The sequence below is a fragment of the Podarcis tiliguerta genome, assembly GCF_965153285.1.
Source record: "Podarcis tiliguerta genome assembly, chromosome: 12".
NCBI classification, from domain to species: Eukaryota; Metazoa; Chordata; class Lepidosauria; order Squamata; family Lacertidae; genus Podarcis; species Podarcis tiliguerta.
This window is the reverse complement of record NC_139545.1, coordinates 48,448,645-48,471,357: the sequence shown is the minus strand read 5'-3', so window position 1 is coordinate 48,471,357 and position 22,713 is coordinate 48,448,645. Positions and strand designations below refer to the sequence as shown.

Sequence of the window (22,713 nt, the reverse complement as noted above, 5' to 3'; positions counted from 1 at the left end):
TGTATTTATACAAAGGAAATGGCCTTTGCTCTGATGCCACCATGACTTTGAAATGTCTCCCTCAGGGAACTATGATTGGCACTGTCCCTTTTGGGTGAAAATAGCAAGTTATGGCATAGAAGGTGCCAAAGGTCATTTCAAGTCCTTTTTCAACCCACAGAGCCAGGACCATCCATACCCCTTTATTTATTTGACTTTTTAATCCCAGCTTTTTGCCAAGGAGCTCAAGGTGAGGTACATAAGTTCTCCCCTTCCTCATTTAATCCCTGCAACTACCGCGTGATGTAGCTTAGGCTGAGAGGCAGCAAATGACCCCAAGTCATCCAGTGAGGCTCATGGCTGAGTGGGGATCAGAACCCTGGTTTCCCAAGTGCTAGTCTGATACTCTGACCACTACAACACACTGCCATAAGTTATCCGATTGCATGGAGCCCGGACAGCCCCGTGGTTTTCCACGGATCTGAGGGCAATGAAACAATCATTGAGACGGCTAGAGCGCCGGTGGCGGATAACTCATTCCGAATCTGACCGGACACAGGTTAGAGCTCAACGTCGAGCCTACCAAGTGGCGATAGCGACGGCGAAGAAGACTTTCTTTGCCGCCTCTATTGCATCTGCAGAAAACAGCAGCAGGAGACTTTTTCAGGTGTTTCACAATTTAGCGGAACCACCTGCAACATCGGGGATTTGACCTGTGCCTCCATGGACAGCTGTGAGTCCAAAAGGCTCCACAGTTAAGCATGAGATTTTAGCTCTGAAAATCTGCCCCCTTTAAGACGTTGCCTTCCACCTCTGACTCTTGGAAGCAGAAAATGAGTGACAGCCAAGGGTTATAATTCTATAATTGCCTCTGGCTGCATCAAACAATTCCGTCCTTGGCACTGTCTGGGGAAGGAAATCTGAGGTAGATGGGCCATTGGTCTGAATTACCATGGCAGGTCCCCTTCTCTAATTAAATGATTAAGAGGCTTCCAGCTCCAGATGAGCCTTGCATTTTCAGCACAGTGTGGAATGAGGCATAGAACTGCAGAATAAGAAAGAACCTCTTGGATTTAGGTGCAGGAGGAAATAAGGAAGACTGCAGTTGTAGCCATGGCTCTGCCTTCCACTTCGTTTGTTTTACTGAAAAGATTGTTGCGTTCAAAGGCACATGTAGAGGCTAATTAGAGTTGCGGGTAAAATAAGGAGAGCTGCAAGCTTTATTTCTCAGATTATTGACTTAATATGGCCTTTAAGTCAAGAGTTTTTTGAGTGTAGGGCTGACTTGCATTCATAGGTGACCCCATGAACAGTGCTTTCCCATTGCTGCTGCAGTATTGTCCCTCCATTTATAGGTGGAAAATTGTTTTTCTGCGATCGAGTGCCTTTTTAAAGAAAGTTCAGGGTTAGAGCAGGGTGTGAGCCCTGTGCTTCTACACAAAAACGCAACAATATTTTATTCACTGGCCCTCTTCAGCCAAAATGCTTTTTTTAAAAAAAAAATGAAGGGTATGACAAGAATTCCTCACCAGTGTGTAGTCTGTTCAAGGCACAGCCATGAATCAATCTCATGGGCCAGTGGACTGTGGAAACTTGCAGTGGTTTATGTTTAGGTGACAGTCTGTGCACCTTGTGATGGGATGCCTGACTTAATACTTCAGAGAGTCACAAGTTGACTTTCTAGCTTTCTTTTAATTAAATGTCAAGACCTGAGCTCTGAAGATCAAAATGATCGTTCCTTTCTTTCAACTTCAGAAAGCAGGACTGCAGGGGCCCCTCCGGAGGGGCTGGTACTTCGTTTTCATCTAAATGTTATGGCTTCCATCACCAGCTTTGAAGGGTGCAGCAAAACCAGCAGTTTACGGGGAGGGGGGGTCGTTGGGGTGCAAAGAGGGAAAACGCTCCGTCATTAAGCAGCTTGTTTTGAGGAAGGAATTTTGCAGTGTCGAGCAAATAAAATGTAAGAGGCTTACAACAACTGATATTATTGACACAGAACCGTAGAATCATAGAGCTGGGCGTTCTTTTTATTTGCAAAGGAAGACAAAGTTCAAGTGGGGGGGGGGTGGAGAGACCATTTTTTATTCTATCGGTCAGATTTTATTCTAAGACGATAATTTTCTAGTGTCTCTCTGTGTGAGAGAGAGCATGAGAGAGAATCACACACTTGCGCATTCTGTAAACAGGAAAGACGTTCGCATCCAAGGGGCCAACTTGCGAACTTAATTTTCACGTTCCTTACAAACGACGACGTGTGCAGGAGGCGCCAAGCAGAATGAAGGTCGGAGCTTGTGTGTGTAACTGATATCTCGGGCTGTTTTCCTTCTCTCCGTGACTCCTGACTCTTAAAACAATAAAATAAAGATCATAAGCATCTGTTGCTATGGAAACCCAGCAGCCAGACCGGGGAAGGCTTAGGAGTGGGCGCCCTTTTTCTCCCCAAGTAACCTCGTTAGCTGCCCATCGCAGGACCAGTCGCGCCCCCAGTGCCCTGCGCGTCCCCGGCTTCATTAGCCCCCAGAGACCATCCGTTAAGTACTGGGTGCCCTGCTTACTGCTGCCCAAAGCGAGAGTCTCTCTCCTCAGCGGCTAAACTGCAGCCGCGCAGGAAAAGAGGGCAGAGCCTCTTAATCTGTTTTACCCGCCGCTGCTGCCAGCACCCTCGCGGGTCCCAGTATCCCCAGCGGCGGGCTCTGGGCTGGAGGTTCCTCCGTCTCGCATTTTGTTTATTCCAGAGGATTACTCCTGGAGAAACAGTTTGCTTGTGTTTCCACAGAGGGGCGCTGAAGCACGTTTTAATGCAGCAAAATGAATTAAGAGCGAAATATTACGAGACACTTTGGTTGATTAAACAAGCGAGTTGTGGGGAGGAGGAAGCGGTGGGTGGGGGGGGGGAGAAGAGAGGGAAATTGGGGGACGAGAGAGGATGAGGAGGAAAGCCGCTCTGGAAAATCCCTGATGCCACAAGGACCGGTTCCGCGTCTTGGAGGAAAGGGACACGGTTAATTCCCTCTCGCCAGAGATCAAAAGACAGGCATTAGACACCAAAACGAAGCTGCGGGCTTTGGGTTGTGGCTGTGCCTCCCCTCCTGCTTTTAAGCCCCCCGACCCACCCCCTTCAAGCCCTGCTTGGCCAGCGACTCCCCACCTTACCCCCTTGCTTCTGGCTCCCTTTTCAAGTTCTCCAAGGGGAAGGAGACTCAAGCTCCCCTCCCCAGGAAAGCTTTACAGAGAAAGCAGCAGCAGCAGCAGCAGCGATCCCCTCCCTCCTTGGTGCGCGCCTCGGATTCCTCTTCCTTCTCCAGGGCGAGCAGCGTGCTCGCAAGGAGGTCTCTCCCCTCCTGGTGTTTCCATCGCCCCCCGCCCGGCCCCTGATCGCGCGCACAACACCCTCGCCTCCCCTCCCCACCCGCCGCCACTTTCGCCTCTCGGACGCGGCCGGCATGAGACCTCGCAGGCGGCTGCTCCGTCGCCTCGGGGCGAGCCAGCCAAGCCCCCTTTCCCTCCACACCCCCGTCTAATTCCGCTCCGGCTCCGCCATCTGGGGACATCTTTTTTCCCTTCTCTCCCTCTCCGTTTTAGTGGAGGGGGTGTGAAAGCAGGATCTCTTCCGGATTGTACAGCGTTCCTCAAGCGGGGGCTCCCCGGCGCGTGTATATGTGTGTTTTGGGTTATTCCATCAACTCTTCTCTCACCCCCCACCCACCCACCCCGCCTGGGTTTTCTCCTAATGCTGTTGAAGGAAGAGGGAGCGCGAGGGAGGGAGCGCGCGCTTCGCCAGCTCCACTGATCTGTTATTGAGGAGGGCTTGACTCGACGTGGTAGAAGGCGATCCGAGGCTAGGGGAAAAGAGAGCGAGGCGGCGCAGGCTCCAAATCTGCCGATTACAAACAGCCTCTCCTTATATTGCATGGATAGTAACAATAATAATTAATTAATTAGAGAGAGAGAATACCTCCCCCTCTCCGTCCTGGATTGACTGAATGGCTTCCTTGTACCAGAGATTCGGCGGGAAGATCAACACCTCCAGATCTTTCCCGGTGACTCCCGAGGCGAGTCACCTGCTGGGTCCCCAATGCGCCGAAGAGGACAGTTCCGCGGCGGCGGCGGCGGCCGCTGCCAACGCAGCCGGCGGAGAAGGGAAAGCGTCGCGTCCATTGCAACAAGACAACCCCCGACCCCGCTTCCAATACCAGGCGAGGAGGAGTGACTGCGAGGAGGAAGATGTAAGCCAGCCCCTGCCTACCTGGGTTGGGTGACGCTCGGTGGATGCGGGTTCGGGGTTGCTGCTGCTGCTGCTGCTCCCCATCCTTTTCCTTTTTTGGAATGGTGTCCTATTTTCCTTTTGTCTGGGTCGCCTTGTGATGCCTGCTTCCCCCCCACCCGGGTGTTTTGTTTTGGCTCATCCCCTCCATATGGGATTCTAGCCACGGAGGTGATGTGCGCGCAGCCTCTGGGGCTGCCCGAGTGGCCGTGCGCGGGGGGGCGCGTTCCAGCACCTGCCACAAGTAGCGCGCGAGCTCGTGGGTCTTTAGGAGGGGAGTCCTTAGTTGCCTCTATCGACGTGTGTGTGTGTGTGTGTGTGTGTGTGAGAGAGAGAGAGAGAGAGAGAGAGAGAGAGAGAAAGAGAGAGAGAAAGAGAGAGAGAGATCTTTCCCCGTCTTCTGAACCTACTTTCTGCTGCCAGCCACCACTCTTCCGCTTCTTTTGTCTAAAAAAATAATAAGAAACCCTGTGGGTTTTAATTACGTTGTGCACTTCAGAAAGGGAACTCCGCTCTCCCTTTCGAGAATGAAGATATGGTGGAGACACATCGCCCCATTGATCTGAACTGGCCGTAAACTTCCATGGGGGGGGGGAGGGGGGGAGGCAGTCCCACTGCACTCAGCAGCAGCACAGAGTCAAAATACAGACGGCTCGGGCTGTTTCCTACCAAACTGCCCTGACTCTTGTAGGTTGTTAGGAAATTCTTCAGTTCTTCCGGTGATAACTTTTTATCGCCCCTTGTCGAAGCCTCCAGCTTCTCTTCCTCCGCCGCCCTTTTCTGCTTTAAAACTGCCAAGAAACAAAGCAGGCAACTGGAAGGCTATATTAAGCTCCAAGGAGGTGCTGAAGTGTAAATTGGAGCAAACACGTTTCCCTTCCTCTTCCTCTCTCTCTCTCCCCACCCTCCGCCCCACCATCCCCTCTTTCCTGCTGATGGGAGCAGAGATTTCAAAGAGTTTGTATTTGCATATTGCCTTAGTAACGAGTGACTCATCCAGGGTACTTGCTTGGCTGCTTGGGGTTGATGATGGCGCGAACGGGGAGGGGGGGAAAAGTTAAAATCCTTTTGGATTGTTTTGGAAGAAGAGAATTAGACAGGCTGCGCACCATCGCCACCGTTAGCCTGTAGTGATGCCCATATTATCAGGTTTCCTATTCAGATGCAGCTCCGTGGTAGTGTGTGTGTGTGTGTGTGCTTCTGCACGTTAAATAAATGTGTAACTTAAAAGTTTTTTCGGGGGTGGGCGGCGGCGCACCATAATGGCTCTTAGCGTCTGAGGTTCCTTCGCTCCATCCGCGAAGAATACGTATTTCTCAGCATTGTTTCATCTGAAGTTTCCATTAGAGCTGCAGCTGTGCTCAGCCTTTAATTATAGAAGTCACTAGTAATTATCACAAACTGGTGATTGCCTGGAACTTGGTGGGGGCAGGAGAAAAACAATTCCTTTCGGCTTCACTCACTTAAGATCCCCGTGGAGAGAGAGATTGCCAAGGAAAGTCGTAGGATTTTCTTTTGTGCCTGTTTATTTCCTGATCGAGAACGTGTTTTGTGGGAGGTAGCTCGAGGGACGGGCTTCTCTTTCCCCCTCCTCCCAGCAAGGAGATGAGCACAAAAATTCGTGGAAAGAGTCCACAGAGGAGGGTCTGTTTCCTAAGAACCAGTAGATGGAAAAGGGGAGTTAACTTCCACTACCTTAAAAAAAGGATCCTAAAACTAAATCCTATTTAGTATCACTGTAATATTTAGTGGAGGGTAAAGAAAGATCTAAATTTAATTAACCCGGAATCCTAGGGGTTATCCTTTTGAAACAAAACGATGAAAATGTTTTTGTGTTTGTCTGACGGCTGTCTAGCCTATCTCAGGCTTTAACCACTAGATGGCGGCATGATAAAGCAAAGAAATGACTTTTTTAAAAGGAAAGGTATATCCCTCCACTGACTGTTTCTCTCTGTTTTTTCCCCTCTTTCTGTAATACTTTGCTTGGAGCTTATGTTTTTTTCTGCCCCAGCCCCAGTTCTGAATATGACAGATGTCTGGAGCTGTCTCTGATAATCAAAAATTGTAGCACAGTCGATTTATTGTGTGTATGACATTTTTGTTGACACTGCTTATCCTTCCAAGTTAGCTTCATTAAGGCTGAGATTTTGAACACATTTACTAGTGAGTAAGACCTGTTGAGCAGGCACACACACACCTCTCACCTGGTCCACTCCTTCCATTTCCTAATAGTCTACTGAACTGTAGAAAGAAAAGGAATCAGAGCATGAAACACCATTTCCCTGAAGGCTTAAAAACAATATTGTGGGAATTAATTTTAAGCTGTATTTTAAGCCGTATTTTACTTGTTTGTTTGTTGTTATTTTCTATTACATTTTATTGTAATTTATATTTGGTGTTAGCCGCCCTGGGTCCGGCCCTGGCTGGGGAGGGCTGGGTATGAATAAAATTTTATTATTCTTATTTATTAATGAGAACATGCACCCTCCTTTACTCCTATAGTCACAGATATAACAACTGTATACTAGAAGGTTAGCTGCCTCTGTCTGATTTTAACCTAGTCGCTATTTCAGCTATTCCCCAAAGTTAACAAATTCTAGGATCTGGGAGACAAAAGCAGACCTACATGTCTTCGAAATATGTTGTATTAACATTCAAATTGTGGGTAGAGGGGTATAGAAAGTGTAGAGCCAGGCTTTTGGAAATAGAACACCCCAACATATAAGCTTATAAGCAGTTTAGATAAAGTGGGAGCTATTTAGAGTTACAACATGTATTAATCCGTTAGGGTTAGGATGAATTCTTTTTTTTTTTTTTAAAAAAAGAGCTGTTTAAGTGTTCAAGTGCTAAGTGACAGCAATGTGGAAATCCTGTGTTTTTCTTCCTGTCTCCAATCATTCTGAAAAGTGCTTCTCTTGGGGAGCTGTCTCAGGTACTGAAACCTTTCCAGCTCTACCACTGGGAGATCTTGCTTGCTGGCATACTTTGCATTGGGTCATTTAAAGGGAACTGGCGGCTTTATTGGCCTTCAGTGGCTTGCTGTCAGCTAGTGAAGAGTGTTCAGCTTATGAGCCAAGGCAGGATTTCTGACCTTGGCAACTGGCAAAAAATGGCAAAGAACAGAAATCAAAGTTCTTCCTTGCAAAAGCAGTGCTCAGAATAGTGATGCTAGCAAGGACTTTTAAACGTAGATTTAATGTAAATTACTGTCAATTTCAACATTAAGAGGGAAGGAAAGGTGATGCGCAACAATAAAAGCAGCTAAATGAGGTGCAGAGATCTGTGATTTTGGTAGGTTTCTGCAGAATCTGCTTTGCACAGTAGCTGGAAATCCTGCTAAATCCTGCTAATATTGTATGCAATGATGCTTGATAACTGGCTGCTCTGTTGGTGATTGCATTATGAACCCCTTTCTAGAAGGATTAGATGTCTAATATAAATTTCATATTAAAGGCTAAAACTGGGTAAGGGAGCTCTTGTTTTTAATGAGAGCATTCCCATAAAAGTGGTTGAGCATTTGTCACACAGGTTCAGCCCAATTAAAATATATCGAGACTGATATACAGGTTCTACTTCATATAAGGGAACACCTTAAGAGTACATTGTTCCACAAAATGCCCTGTTCACTAGCTCAGTGTTTGTTCAATTCATTGAGTTTTTTAAAAAGAGCCCCCCCCAATAATTAAGACATTTAAAAATGAAACACATCTGCATTAAGTATTGGGTTAGGATGCCTAGAGCAGGCATGGCCAAACGTGGCCCTCCAGCTGTTTTGGGACTACAGTTCCCATCATCCCTGACCATTGGTCCTGTTAGCTAGGGATGATGGAAGTTGTAGTCCCAAAACAGCTGGAGGGCCACGTTTGGCCATGCCTGGCCTAGAGCATGGTCCCTTCTTTGTTTTGTTACACCAGAGGTATGTGAACCACTGGCTCATGCCCTGGGGACATCCCCATGCAGCATCTCCTCCTTGTACCAGCTACACATTATTTTTTTGATTGTAATTCCATTATATGTTGGCATAAAAGTACCCCAAACAGCGAGAGAGAGACATAGGAACCCATTTGTTTATTTATTGCATTTATATCCCACCTTTTTCTCCAGTGATCTCAAGGTGACATACATGGTTGCCCCACTTCTTATTTAATCCCCATGACAGCCCTGTGAGGTTGGTTAGGCTGAGAGGCAGTGACTGGCCCAAGGTTACCCAATTAGTTTCATGGCTGAGGGGGGATTTGGAACCTGGTCCACCAGATCCCAGTCTAGCACTCTAACCACCACAACACACTGCCTTGTTCATCATTTGTGCCCTGCTAGCTAGCCTTTCTCACATGGTGCATTTGGAGAGCATTTTATTTGTGCTCTTTTTCCTTCTGTGGTGTAGTGGTTAAGAGTGGTGGACTCGTAATCTGGTGAACCTGGTTTGTGTCTCCGCTCCTCCACCTGCAGCTGCAGGGTGACCTTGGGCTAGTCATACTTCTCTGAGGTCTCTCAGCCTCACTCACCTCACAGAGTGTTTGTTGTGGGGGAGGAAGGGAAAGGAGAATGTTAGCCGCTTTGAGACTCCTTCGGGTAGTGACAAAGCAGGATATCAAATCCAAACTCCTCCTCCTCCTCCTCCTCCTCCTCCTCCTCCTCCTCTTCTTCTTCTTCTTCTTCTTCACACTCCAATGAGTTGTACATGACTATCCTCCTTTATCTTCACAGTAACTTTGTTATGTTACTCCTGCTCCCCAATTTTTATCCTCATAACTAATCTGTGAAGTAGGTTAGGTTGAGAGGGAGTGACTGGCTGAAGGTGAGTTTCATAGCTGATTGGAGACTTGAACTCAGCTCCCCACCCCTGCTCATTCATAGTCTGCACCACAGTGGCTTGTAAGAATTATTATTTTTTTAAAAAAACTGCTAGCTTTGTAAGGAAGCTTATAATAGCTAACACAGATTCAATGGTGGGCAAAAAAGAGAGGGGGAAAATGAAGCAGCATCCGGAATGAAAAATAAACCAGCTGTCTGACCACAACAAAGGCCAGATGTTAGAGATTTGTTTTGCACTCTTCTTTCTCCCCCACGGAAAATTGATAGAGAAAATAATGCAGCATCACAGGCGTTCATTTCACAGTCTTGGAGAGGTAATTGATGTAAAGGCTCAAGCAGTTCTTACTTTGTGAGAGACTGGAGTCTGAAGTATGGCCTGCAAAGGTGATAGCCGCCGGCATGAGAGAAAGGAAAAAGAAAGGTGCGCCTTTGTGATATACGAAGCCCAGGCTCACTAGGCAGCCTTTAGGCAAAGCCATCATTATCTCAGCTTTGGTCTTATCTCCTCTCCCCACCCCCACATGAGAGAATAATGCTAGTCTATTTGACAAAATAGTTGTAAGGATACCAATAACAAACTTAGTTGGTCTCTAAGGTGCTATTGGAAGGAATTTTTTTTATTGAGGTAATGCCTGTGATTCTGAAATTCTAAAAAGTTATGTAAATGGTAAGTAGTATGAAGCTTTGTATGGCATGGCACGTTCACTTCAAAACTTGGGAGACTGCAAATACACATACTGTATGTGCAAAACATTCTCCCTTAGTTGCAGAGCTGCCTGCCCAGATTAATTGATATGGATATGATACAGTATCTGGTGAAGAAATGTGAAGTAACTGCAGAACAGTGTAACAGGAGAACATTAATTTATAATTTTGGCAGCACACTCATACTTTTTCCTTTTGAGATTAATCTTTTCCATATTGGAATATAGTCCAATGGTTTTCTCGATATTGGCTTTGAACATTCCCCCCTCCCCAATGAAACAGAGCTTTTTTCTGTTGCTTTCCCCTGCCTACTTTTCTTTGTGGTCAGGGTGATTAATGAGCTTAATTTCTGCAGGCAACTGCCAAAGGTGCTGAGTAAGATGTACATGCTGATTGTGTATAACCCTGTTACTTTTAATTACTGGGATGATAATAATGCATTAATCAAGTGCACGAGAAATTCAGCACTTCTCTCTAATGCAAAATATTGATTAATTTCATAAAACATTGAGAATAAAAGTGATAATCACAGTAATCCTTTAAAATTAAATTCACAATGATAAGTTATTTCTGTTAAAGGGGATTGAATGTCAGAGATCAGGTCTATAAAGTTAGCCAAATACTTCAACCTTCTCTTATTCATCATTTGGTATAATCTGCTCTTCTGCTGCAGTGGGGATTTTCCCTGAGTAAAATATGGTCCAAAAATGCAGTATTTTTGTGGCCTCTTCTAAAACTGGGGGACTGCTGATTGGCATAGGGCCACAGAAGATAAGAAGCTGATGATGATCTGGATAAGATTGGCATTCATTTCTGCACTCTTTTAGGGCCAGTTGGATAGGATATTATGTGTATCTTTGCATTGAACATATAGGTTTTTTCTTCTAAAAATGCTAATACCATCAGCTGCATGTATGCATTTATAAATATTGGGATCCCGGCTCCTTATATTGCATCACACCTCTGAATCTGACACTAGTTACATTTAATGTATGGTAATGTCCTGTCCAGTTTGGCCCTTACCTTTGTATACATAGTTGGCAATAGCTATCAAAAGCTATCATAATGTGAAACTAAGTAGCCACTCTAATAGCGCTTCCGCTCCTTCTAATAATGAACTCGGATGCCAAGTGCTAATGAGCTTGGAGTTAATTCAGTATTGCATAATGGTGTATGATAACACGAAGCCATCTGGCCCCAAACGGCTAGTGAGATTGCAATGCAGCACATGGAATGAGGTCCCATTCCAAGATCCCACTGAAGGGCCATGCTACCAGTTGATGAAAACTACTGATGAGTGGGAAAGGTCATAGCTTGGCGCCAGAGCACATACTCTGCATGTAGAAGATTCCAGGTTCAATCACTGTTGCGTCTAGCGAGCTCTGCTGAAACCCCTGGGGACAGTGGTGGACTTTGGGCTCTCAAATTCCAGTGGCATCCTGTGTGGTGCTAAAATTGCTCCGTTCTACAGCATTGTTGTGGCTCCCACTGCAGCACGGCACCCGGTGCAGCCAAACCAGTCATGCTATCCTAAAACCGCCTCTACTGGGGAACCACAATCAGCAATACTGAGCCAGATGGGCCAGCGGTCTTCATTGGCACAAGATACCTTCCAAGTTCCTAATTGTAATGAAGATTAAATTTCACTAAGGAAGGTGAGGGCACTTTTGCTAAGCGCTGATTATAACCGATTGGCAGAACACTTCCGCTTGGCTGCATTCCCATATATTTGTTCCCTGTTTAGCAGGGCCATCCCGAGACCTTTTGCCACATTAGCCAAAATGTCCTCCATGCCACCGCCACCACCCACAGATCCAGTAGCAGCGAGGGCAACAGCTCTGTGTCAATGGTGTGGTCAGCCCCAGCAGGGCTGGCAGTGGCACAACGGCAAGGGAAGGGTTTAGATCCGCCACCTGAGCCAAATGGCTTCACCTCGCGTTGTGCACAAGTTGTCTCTTTAACTGTGGATATTTTACACTCGCTTATAAAAGCGGTTTCTTGCTTTGAGGCTTAAAGAGATGGGCAGGTTATGAATCAAAGAAATAGCTGCCAATAGCTCAGGCTGTTGATTGGGGGTGTTTTAAAGCAGACTTTAAAGTCAAAGTTGTGTAGACTGTGTAGGTCCTAAAAATGTGTAATGTGAAACAATTATGATGCCAAGAGAAAAAATACTGCTCTCTGCTTTGGAGTTAAGCATTGCTCTACAGTGCTGGGTTTTATCGGGTTCCATACGAGAGACTGCAGTGCCCAGCAGATCCTCTTGCACATAGCCACCTCCCCTCCCAGTGTCAGCAGAGAGTCAGGTGGCCGTGTGGCGAACCAAAGAACCTGCAGAGTAAAAGAGCCCTGACCCAACAACAAGCCAGGAGAAGGAAGCAAACCAGTTCTAGAACTGCATGGGTCTGAGCCAGGCAGTGGCCAACTCCTCACCTCTTCTATTCAGCTGCACTACAGTGGCAAGAAAATGTAAGTTATATATGATGGTGATTTAGAGGCCATTAGTGCATTAGTGGGTTCTCTAGTGGTAGGCAACTGACTTTGCTATTCCCTAACCTCAGGCATGATTTATTTTTTTAAGTTTTGGCCTGGACATATGAGCAACCTAAGTAGGCCATTCGTTTTCTGAAATATTTATTTTTTAAAAAAGCGTTTTGAAGCAAGTCCCTGATGAACACTTACTATAGTGGTCTTAAAGCTAGGATAACTGGTTTAATATCATAACCAAATTATGCCTGGCATTGTGGAAGTCCCACTGTTCTTAATGTACTTAAGCTTTCAAGTAAAGGTGTATAAGATTGCAGTCACTGGTGTCACTTCTGTTCCAAGGCCCTCTGAATAGCTTCCTTTTCCTTCATGCAGCCTCTTTCTATGCAAAAAAGTATACTCTGCACTTTACTTTCCAACTGTGTTGTTATCCGCTCTTCATTTAATTTCCTTCACTACCTCTGTTTCAGCTTAAAATCATCCTCACCTTGCCTTCTCCAGCTTTATTTTGACCCTGGAATCTGCCCTCTTCTGCCTGATTAGCCCATATATGGTGCTCAGGTTAACTAGCCTTCCAGGACAACATACTGTAATGTTACTGACTTCACCAATAATCTATCTCACCAGACATTCCTCTCTGTAGTGGTAAAACTCAGTGGCAGAGCAGTAGAGATCAGCAAGCAAACTGTAGTCAACATTGGATGAAGTCAAGTCATTCCGCCACTCAAAATCAATTTCATGGTCATGTTTCTTTGTTGGTTTAAAAATAGCACACCTGTTCATGCAAATCTTTGTACAGTAATAGTAATTAGGTCTTTGATTATTATTTGCAATTTCTAAAAATGTGTGGGGTTTTTTTGCAACTCTTATTTTAAGCATGCATACACACACCTCACCCTGTGAGAAGCTAACTTGTCTCTGCAGTGGTTGCACAGCACATCCTAGCAATGGGTCCTCAAGTTAAATAAAATATAATATGCAGACTTTACCTTGTACTGGCAGGAGAACATAGGAAGGAAATATGGTCACCCCCCAGGCAGAAGCAAATTGGAATGTTCTTCAAAATTCATTTTTCAGCAGATTGAAGGAATGATTATGGACAAAGTGAAAGTGTTAGCAACCTGGCATTCAAGGTTCTGAGAGTGATTGTTGGGGAAATCGCAAGGAAGATGCAGGTTTTATGAAGGACAATAAGAAAATACTTCCCTCAGGCTAGCAGTCTGCTGCAGTAAGCATCTATATTTTCAGTAAACAATCAAGAATAAAAAAAACACACATAAAGGATATGAAACATTTGCATTGGCACATCTCTCTGTAGCACTGATGTAGCATCCTTGCAAATGGCATCATAACCTCATTATTTGAATATTTACTAGATGGCTCAGCAACTGTATTAGTATTAAGGAGAAAAATCTTCTGAATTTGAAGCAGTGCCATGAGATGCTTCTGTCTTCACAGAGATCCATAGAATTGTAGAATCTTAGAGTTGGAAGGGACCTCAAGGGTCATCCAGCCCAACCCCTCCATGTAGGAATCTCAGCTAAAGCATTCATGACAGATGGCCACCCAACCTCTGCTTAAAAACCTCCAAGGGAGGAGAGTCCACCACCTATTGGGAGTCTGTCCCATGGCTCAACAGGTCTTACCATCAGAAAGTTTTTTCAAACGTTTAGTCAGTGTTCCCTTTCTTGAACTTGAAGCCATTGGTTTGAGTCCTACCCTCCAGGTCAGGAGAAAACAAGTGTCCTCCCTCCTCCATGTGACAGCCCTTAACATATCTGAAGATGGCTATCATATCTCCTCTCAGTCTCCTTTTTTCCAGCCTAAACATACCCAGCTCCTTCCAGTGCTCCTCATAAGGCTTAATTTCCAGACCCTTGATCATCTGGGTTGCCTTCCTCTGCACATGTTCCAGCTTGTCAACATCCTTCTTAAATTGTGGTGTCCAGAATTGGACACAGTATTCCAGGTGTGGTCTGACCAAAGCAGACTAGAGTGGGGCTATTACATTCCTTGATTGGGGCCCTATACTTCTGTTGATGCAGCCTAGAATAGAATTAGCTTTTTTTTGTTGCTGTACCAGACTGTAGCTTGTGGTCCACCAAGACCCCTTAGATCCTTTACACATTTATTGCTTGTAAGCCAGGTGTCCCCCATCCTATATTTGTGCATCTGGTTCTTCCTGCCTAAGTTCAGAACCTTACATTTGTCCTTACGGAAATTCATTTTGTTAGCATGCGCCCAGTTCTCCAATCTGTTAAGAATTCTGATTCTGTCTTTTGCAGCATTAGCTACTCCTCCCAGTTTGGTGTCATCTGCAAATTTGATGAGCATCCCCTCAATTCCTTCATCCACGTCGTTTATAAAAACACTGAATAACAATGGGCCCAGGATAGAACCCTGCAGCACCCTGCTTGTCACTTTCCCCCAGGATGATGAGGAACCATTAATGAGTACTCTTTGGGTTCGGTCAGTCAACCAGCTACAAATCCACCTAATAGTTACCCACATTTTACTAGCTTCCTCGTGACAATATCATGGGGGACTTTGTCAAAAGCCTTACTGAAATCAAGATACATTATGTCCACAAGTTGGTAATTCCATCAAAAAAAGAAATCAGATTGGTCTGGCAGGACTTATTTTTAAGAAACCCATGATGGCATTTGTATGGCATTGGCATTTGTATGGCTGCAGAGTAGATTTGATTTATTGATATTTATTAATAATTTTGAGAAACAACAGCCTGGTTTGCATGTCACACTAAGCCAAACCATGGCTTAACATGAACAAGCAAACATACAGGCTCCCAAAGAGAAGATTGCAGCTGCTTTGCTCCTCTGCTGGTTTTGGTTTAGCATGTTATCCAAAGCTAGGCTCCTGTTTTAGCTCTCACCAGACATACCATGAGATGTAACAGAGGTTTATCCTATGGTTTAAAGCTCATGGTTTGTCTGGGAGAGCTAAACCATGAGCCTAGGTTTGGATGACATGCTGAGTCAAACCATGCCTTAGGTGGGTTTGTTAGGCCAAATTAATTAAGCCTTCCTTTGGGAATGAGGCCAAGGTCCATTTAGTCTAAGAAGCCCCACATTCTGTTCCCATCTTCCTCCATGCATGGAGATTCCATTTAGTCTTCATGGCTAATAGCTATTGACAGACCTATTTGAAGTGAATTTGTCTAACCCTATTTAAAAAGCCATCTAAGCTACTGACTGTCACTATTAGTGAAATGCAACACAGCATTATTCTCCAGTGCCCAGAAAAACGAGTGATAGAAAACTAGTTACAGAGATTATAGAGATTTTGTTTGTTTGTTTGTTATATAACAGGATTTTTATACTGCACAATCATTGTAACCTCTAATAAAATATACATTAGAAATACTGATAAGATCAGGTGTTAGAAACAAGCTGACCTAAAAAAAATCATAATAGAAATAAAATTGGTTATAACACACATTATGAAATAAAATTACATATTAAAAGACAATGCACACTGGAGAGAAATAGCACTTCTCTTAACCTTCAGAACTGATGTACCCCTGATGTAACTTCTTTTTAATACGGGTTAAGAAGCTTTCCCCAATCCTTAATCCGAGATAACCATCGTATATTGTTTATTCTAAATAGGTTTATAAGTATTGCAGATGATGCTAGTCTTTCTCTTCCCTTCCCTGCATGCTATGTAGTTCAGGGGTGCTCAGAAGCTAGATTAGGGTCAGCTGGTTGATCTCTGTGCATAGATGACCAAGAGTTTCTCACTTCTCTAACAATGGCAACAACACTATTACTCCTGCTAAACTATAGTGCTAAAGTGAAGGAAAGCGGTGGGGGGTGGGGTAACCAAGCATAGCTGAAGAGTAGACCCATTGAAATGAGTTAGTCCTGTCCATTAATTTCAATGGGTGTACTCTGAGTAGAATTTGCATTGGATACAATCCTAGGAGTGGATTTTTGTGTGGAAGGACTGTGAGCTCAAAACATATCCCTGATCTTTAATTTTTTTTTTTAATTTTAATCCCACATCCATCCCATACATTTAAAGAACTATTATGCCACTTTAACAGCCATGGCTCCCCTCCAAAGAATCCTGGGAGCTGTAGTTTGTTAAGGGTGCTGAGAGTCGTCAGATAACCCTTATCCACCTCACATTTCCCAGAGTCCCCTGGGGAGAGAGATTAATTGTTGAAACCACTCTAGGAATAATTCATTAATACTGAAGCTGTGTTGATAACAGGATCCCCGATGATGCGCCCCTTCCCTAGATGAAATAAGCTTCAGTATTAATACAGCCCTGCAACCCTAACCTGACTTTCCTGGGAGTAAGCTTCATTGAATTCAATAAAACTTACTTCATTGTTAGGAATGCAACAAAAAACAGCTAGTTTTTTGCCTTCCACACTAGGTGGGCGAAAGGTTTCTCCATCTGTTACAGCAAGTCAGGTCTGGGAACTGATAATCACTCTAAACCACAAGTGTTCTTTTATCTAACAAGAGCTAATAAGCATCTGCTGTTTGGAAAATGTCAGATAGTGCCAAAGTGCATGCAATTAGATAAGGATAATATAGCAGATAGCGAGGACATGCATGCCGCTGCTTTCCCCCTAACCCCACCCCCTTGTAAAAGTGTTCTGTTACAAAAGCAAGTGGCTTTCTGGCTCTTCAGCACAGGGCCAGAGATTGTCAGAGATGGAAACAAGAGCTAATGTGATGAAGTGACAAGGTTAGTCTTGGGGGAACATGCAGGCTGTACTTTTCAGGCACTTGATGGATGGAAGGTTGCCTGGGCTACAAGTTGGATATTTATAGGGTTAGAGAAAGTCGAGGAGGAATGAAATTGCAAAAGATTAAGAAGATATCTCTGGCAGCATACATGTCCTTTCTTCAAGTTATAAATGATAAATTTGGAGTTGTGGTTTCACCTTATTGTCATTGCTCATCTTGGGTCATCTGGTAGCTCTCTGGTTCCCAGGAAAATCACTGCAAACAAGTTCTGCTTCCTCAATTCTCAACTTTGTATGCTCATGGATCTTTCCAAAGCAGTGGAAATGTGCCAAAACCAAACAAACCCCAGTATATGGAAAGGACATGAATTTGAAATTACCAGTGATTTTCACTGTGCACAAAATGGTGTGTGCTTGCAATTACCATACAATTAATGGCAAACTAGACAACTCGACCAATGTCCAGGCTTTTGGTATCTAAATAACAGCAATGGGGTGGAGTTTTAGAGTCTAGACCCATAGAAAGTGCAGGTGGGTGGGAAGGGGAAGTTTTAACTCTTTTTTCTCCCTACTATGTTCCTGACAATGCCCATCCAAGTTGCATTTCAAGAAGTTGCATTGCCAGGTTTGTTTGTTCTGGTTGAAGGCAATAAGCAAATTGTTTGTCACCATAGCTATTAACACTAAAACAAGAAAAGACAAGTACGCTCTGTGCCATTAAAATACTTTACTATCTTGGTTAAACTGGTTCAAGGTGAAACTGCAAGGGTGGATGGAATTTAGATCCTACTGAGTCTTCTCTTTCTTATCCCCTGCTACCGGGATATACCCTAACTTTTATACACAATATACTGTATATCCATTGAAGGGAGGAGGAGGAGGACTATGTGCTCCTGTTGCATTAACCCATGTTACAAGAACCCCCTGTTTGCCTGATGATCTGAACTTTTAGGAGGAATACAATATTCAAGAAGGCCCAGAGCTGTAAGAGGGACTTCACTGCCAGCTCCTTATCCTGTGATTTATTGTAAATTAGATAGTGCTGCATTGTGCATCTGGAGTTTGCTCTCAATATTCCCCAAAGGATTCTTCTCTTGTTAAAAAGCACAGTGTGCCTTTCCAACCTGAGAAAGCCCTAATTTAATTTGAAAGTCGTTATTTTGCATTTCTTTCATTTGATCTGCCTACTGGCAAACCGTAAAATTTCTCTTTGCTCTGCTGGAGTTCAATAGGAGACAATTTCTGTAACTTCATAAAGGGATTGATTAAAAACACTCCAAGTGTATATTATCAGAGAGTATTCTGAAGGAGGGGGTTGGGGAAATCTCATTCACCAGGCTTTCTGTAATATTATGAGGTTATATAGCCATGGGTTGAATTAGTGATTGCTAAGGGTTTGTAAGGGAAGGTGATGGTTATCAAAATCCAAAGCTTGAAAGTAACATTTGTGTGGTGCAGGGAGAATTCTAAGCCTTCTGTCAGTAGATTTATGGTCAATTTACATACCTGAATCCAGAGCCACGAATTTAAACAGCCTCTGCTGCACTTCCACTCCCCCTTTCAAATTTATTTAGTTTGTGATCATCAGGGTCATTTCACTTGTTGCCTGAGAAATGATTTTGTTATAAAGGTAAAAACAACACACATGTAAATGTGGATACTTAGGTTAAAAACAACATACAAGCTTGACTTTCTGGCAAACAAAATCCAGACATTCTGAGATTTCATGCTAAACTACTGGAAAGTAGACATTTCTGCAACTGTTGCATCTTCAAGCAGCCCTAAAGTCTCAAGGAATTTCCAGATGTGATTGAAGAAACAAATGAAGGGTTGTTGTTGTTGTTGGTTGTTGTTTTTTTTTGTAAGGTGAAGCGAAAACACAGCAAGATTTTGGTTCAAATCACAGCGAGTGTTGTTTTCTTGGACATTTTTGTCTCTGTAGCCATGTTTCCCCCCTTAATCACCATGCAGTAGGCTCTAGAGTCTAGACTATTAATCATGCTTTGTCAGATTTACCAGCAGGTTGACAGTATTTCTCAGAAATTTCTCTGTGTGGTCTTTTCCTCTGGGACAAATGCTGCTTTTGTCGGGCATGTTCTTCAGTATGCTGAAAGAAATCTTGACCACGAAGATGTTTTGCATGCTTTCCATCCCTTGTCTTTCCATAGTTCTCTATGAGCAGAATTTTGATCTCTGGACGTTCCCTTCATTTATCCCTCCAGTGTGTTAAGAGGACTGAGTGTACTGTATATGCCTGTGGGATGTTCGCTTTAATCTAGAGATCCTTCTCTTGCTTTCAGTTATGTGTTAACCTTTATTATTCTATCTGCTTCTAGAGCTCTCTGACGATCCAGCCCTCTGTTAATTATAGCTGGGCTTAGGTGACTCAGTGCTGGGCACTCTTGTTAAGTTTTTGTCTTAAAGTTGTGCTTCTGTACTCCTGTCCAGAATTGTGTCCTGCGGCATCAGAATGCAAATGCAGAGACCCAAAATACATTTTCCCGCATTGAGTCTACCCTATTTCTAATAATGAGCTTGCAATTGAAATGTCAGCCTACAGGCAGCACCTGATGCTTTAAGCTGATGTAGAACACACCATATATTTTTTTTTAAATGGGGGAACTTATTTAGTCTGAGGACTACATTCCCTCATAGGCAATCTTCTGAGATCCACATGCCAGCAGTGTGCAGGGCTTAGATGTAAAAGTGGGTTGAGGAATGAACAAGACTCTTAATTTTCTAAAGCAGGATGCATTCCAACCAAGCAGAAGTCAAAGGTTTCTATACCCACCCCATGCTTTTAAAACATGCAAATAAAGGTATCACCTAGTGTGCATGCGTCAGTGCACACATGCATGTTCAGTACTCGTTGACTTGTGGAGTCAATATGTGGGTTGCATGTGTGAAAAAGATATTACAGACAGACTTCCATGTGACCCAGTCACTGTTATTTTAGTTGCAATGTGCCATTCAGCCACAAGTCGTGATGTGCTAAGTGTCTGAGTGACATGCTTTCGTGATGAACCAGGCCTAAGAATGGATTCAGGATGTTCAACATCATCACCATCACTTTTATTTATATCATGCCTATTTCCCTGATAGGAACTGTGATTCATGGCAGGTGGTGGCTGCTGAAGCTCAGGCTCAATGGCCTGGGTCTGCACCAAGCCAAGATGGTCTCTAGCCTTTTCAGCAGCCTTAGCTTTTGGAGCTGGAGTCAGCCATGTCCTTCCAGGACAGGTGGGAAAAGGCCTGCAAGGCAGGGAGCAGGTCTTCCAGGAATCACAGCCAAGATGGTGTTTAGTTCAATATAGCATCAAGGCTTTGCAGAGGGGTGGGAGAGTAGGATGAAAACATGCCAGATGTGCCAAATGACTAATTTGTAATGCAGCTGCTTGGGAATATGTGAGATCACATTCATCCGGTACTATACCAGCTGCACTGGCTCCCGGTGGAGTACAGGATCAGGTTTAAGGTGCTGGTTTTAACCTTTAAAGCCTAAACGGCCAGGACCCTCGTACCTATGGGACCGCCTCTCCTGGTATGCCCCACAGAGGAACCTACGGTCTGCAAATAAAAACATCCTGAAGGTCCCAGGCCTCAGAGAGGTTAGGCTTGCCTCAACTAGAGCCAGGGCTTTCTCGGCTGCGGCGCCAATCTGGTGGAATGCTCTGTCACAAGCGACTAGGGCCCTGCAGGACCTGACATCTTTCCGCAAGGCCTGCAAGACAGAGTTGTTCCACCAGGCCTTTGGTCAGGGCCCAGCCTGACTCCCTCCTCTGGCAACCTGCACAGAAATTTGCTTAACGGTTGCCATTAATTTGATTTTAATTAATTTTTATAATGAAATGTTTTTAGAATGTTGGATTATTTGATTGTTTGATTGTTGTTAGCTGCCCTGAGCCCGGCTTCGGCTGGGGAGGGCGGGATATAAATAAATTTTATTATTATTATTATTATTATTATTATTATTAGCAAATTCATCCTTTAGAAGTGTAACATGAACTCTGTTGGATCTGATCAGAGCAAGAAGCTCCCTCCTGGGTAGTGTAAGAACATTTTACCCAATAGTCAGTAATAAATTGCCCACCTTCAGTGTGTACATCAGCAAAGTGTCCCTTAAACTGACAGAGAGAGCCATCTTGGCAAAGTACTTATTTTGATAGTTGCTCTTTACGATGACTGCTGGGAAATGCTCTGTTCTAGTATCTGCTTGGTGACAATTTATGTACTTGGGGAAACAGGAGCACTCAGATAAAGACGGGAATTGTTTGGGAACCGAGAGAAACAGACTCAAAGCTTTGCCAGGCACTGAAGAATCATAGAGATTTGGAAGAGAATAATTTGTAAATGCTGATGGGCTGCAGCAACATTACTCTCATACCCTACTCCTTGTAGCAAAAGAATCACATCTTCATAAGAGGCACACATAGAAAATATGCTAGCAATGTGTGAACATCCCCCCCCCCCACTCTCACATCTTGTTTGGGCTGCTAATTACAAGCTTCCTCTGCAAATGTTTTGTGGGGGGGGGGGAGGGTTAATTGGCCTGTAATGTTTTGGCACATGAGTTCTTGCATTGTCATTGTGGAAACAAAGTGCAGAAAGAGCCACACCTGGTTCATTGTGCACCAGCCATGATGCCTTGATTGGCTGCTGGAAACTGGAGCAGGTGGAGATGCCAGAAGCTCTGCCAGTTCTGACTGTGTCATAATTCATTTTCATTTCTCCAGAGTCTGGAAGTTACCCAGCTTTTCATCTGGCCATATTTCTGGAGTGCTTCATGGGCACATGTGTCATCAAGACCTTCCAGAACTTGCAAATGGGTTCGATGGGCTTGTGCTGAAGGCCACACACTGCTAGCAAAAATCGTGCTACCTGAATGGACAGGTGTGAGTTGCACACACACACACACACATTTCTGAATGAAGGGATTCCCATTTCATGGCTCATTCAGCTTTCTTTTAAATAAATACAGTGGCACATCACCTTAAACCACAGTTAAACGAAACTATGGTTTGAAGGTGGACACACAGCTAAACTGCTGCCTTGCTGCCAGAAGCCAAGCCATCACCTAGATTAGTGATGGGCTTCAAGTCAAAGCAAAGCCAAGAACATACAACAACAGGACCATGGACAGCTCTAAAGGGGGTTCTGCAGGTTGAAGCATTCTGCTAAGTGAGCTAGCCACAGATGCTATCTCTGCAGAGAGCTGAATCCAATTGAAGGCCTGATGTAGGCTGAGCAGGCCTGGAGTGTGGTGGGCTCTGCATCCCTGGAGAAGCTAGGTGCATGGCTAATGGGCCCTCACTTTATTCTTCAGTCTTTAGTTTCTGTGCTGCTCGGGGGCTGGGAGATACTGCAAGAGATTAATCCTCTCAGTCAGAGGATGGTAGCAGGGCTGTGTCCTCTGGTCAGGAGGCCCTTCATTAAGGTACTATTGGCTCTTCATCTGTGGAAATAGCTTGAACCTCTTCCTCACCAGAGTCCTCTACTGTGCACTGCAAGGTCCCTAGGTCATGGCACTGAGTATGTTTGGTGTAACAGTAATGGAACAGTGGGAGGCTTCTACAAATGTACTTCCCAATGCTATAATTCTATGATTCAGTGTATAAGTGCCCACTTCGTTGGCTTTCCATATTTTCAGTTAATACCCAGGCATAAATCAAGACTCTCTGAAAAGCTGATGTCCGAATATGCGCTTAAGGCTGCTTTCCTCCATGTATTTACTAGAGAGTTAGTT

The 22,713-nt window shown here is 44.4% G+C and overlaps 1 protein-coding gene and 1 long non-coding RNA gene across 5 annotated transcripts in view; one reads left to right on the top strand and one right to left on the bottom strand.

The window, feature by feature from the left end:
* The window catches only part of DPP6 (dipeptidyl peptidase like 6), a 486,229-nt gene that overhangs the window by 138,602 nt on the left and 324,914 nt on the right, over positions 1-22,713 (top strand). Inside the window, exon 1 of one of the 4 annotated variants that reach the window (XM_083406241.1) lies at positions 3,917-4,205. The exons of the other annotated variants lie outside the window; for them this stretch is intronic. Coding sequence (XP_083262367.1) covers positions 3,963-4,205 — 243 coding nt within the window. The 5' untranslated portion in view covers positions 3,917-3,962. Of the gene's footprint in view, positions 1-3,916; positions 4,206-22,713 lie in introns of those variants that run through there. 4 annotated transcript variants of the gene reach the window in all.
* LOC310661149 lies at positions 1,986-4,442 on the bottom strand. The gene is made up of 2 exons (XR_014503782.1): positions 4,226-4,442; positions 1,986-2,323 (listed from the first exon to the last, which is right to left on the bottom strand). It is a non-coding gene; the product is annotated as an uncharacterized lncRNA (long non-coding RNA).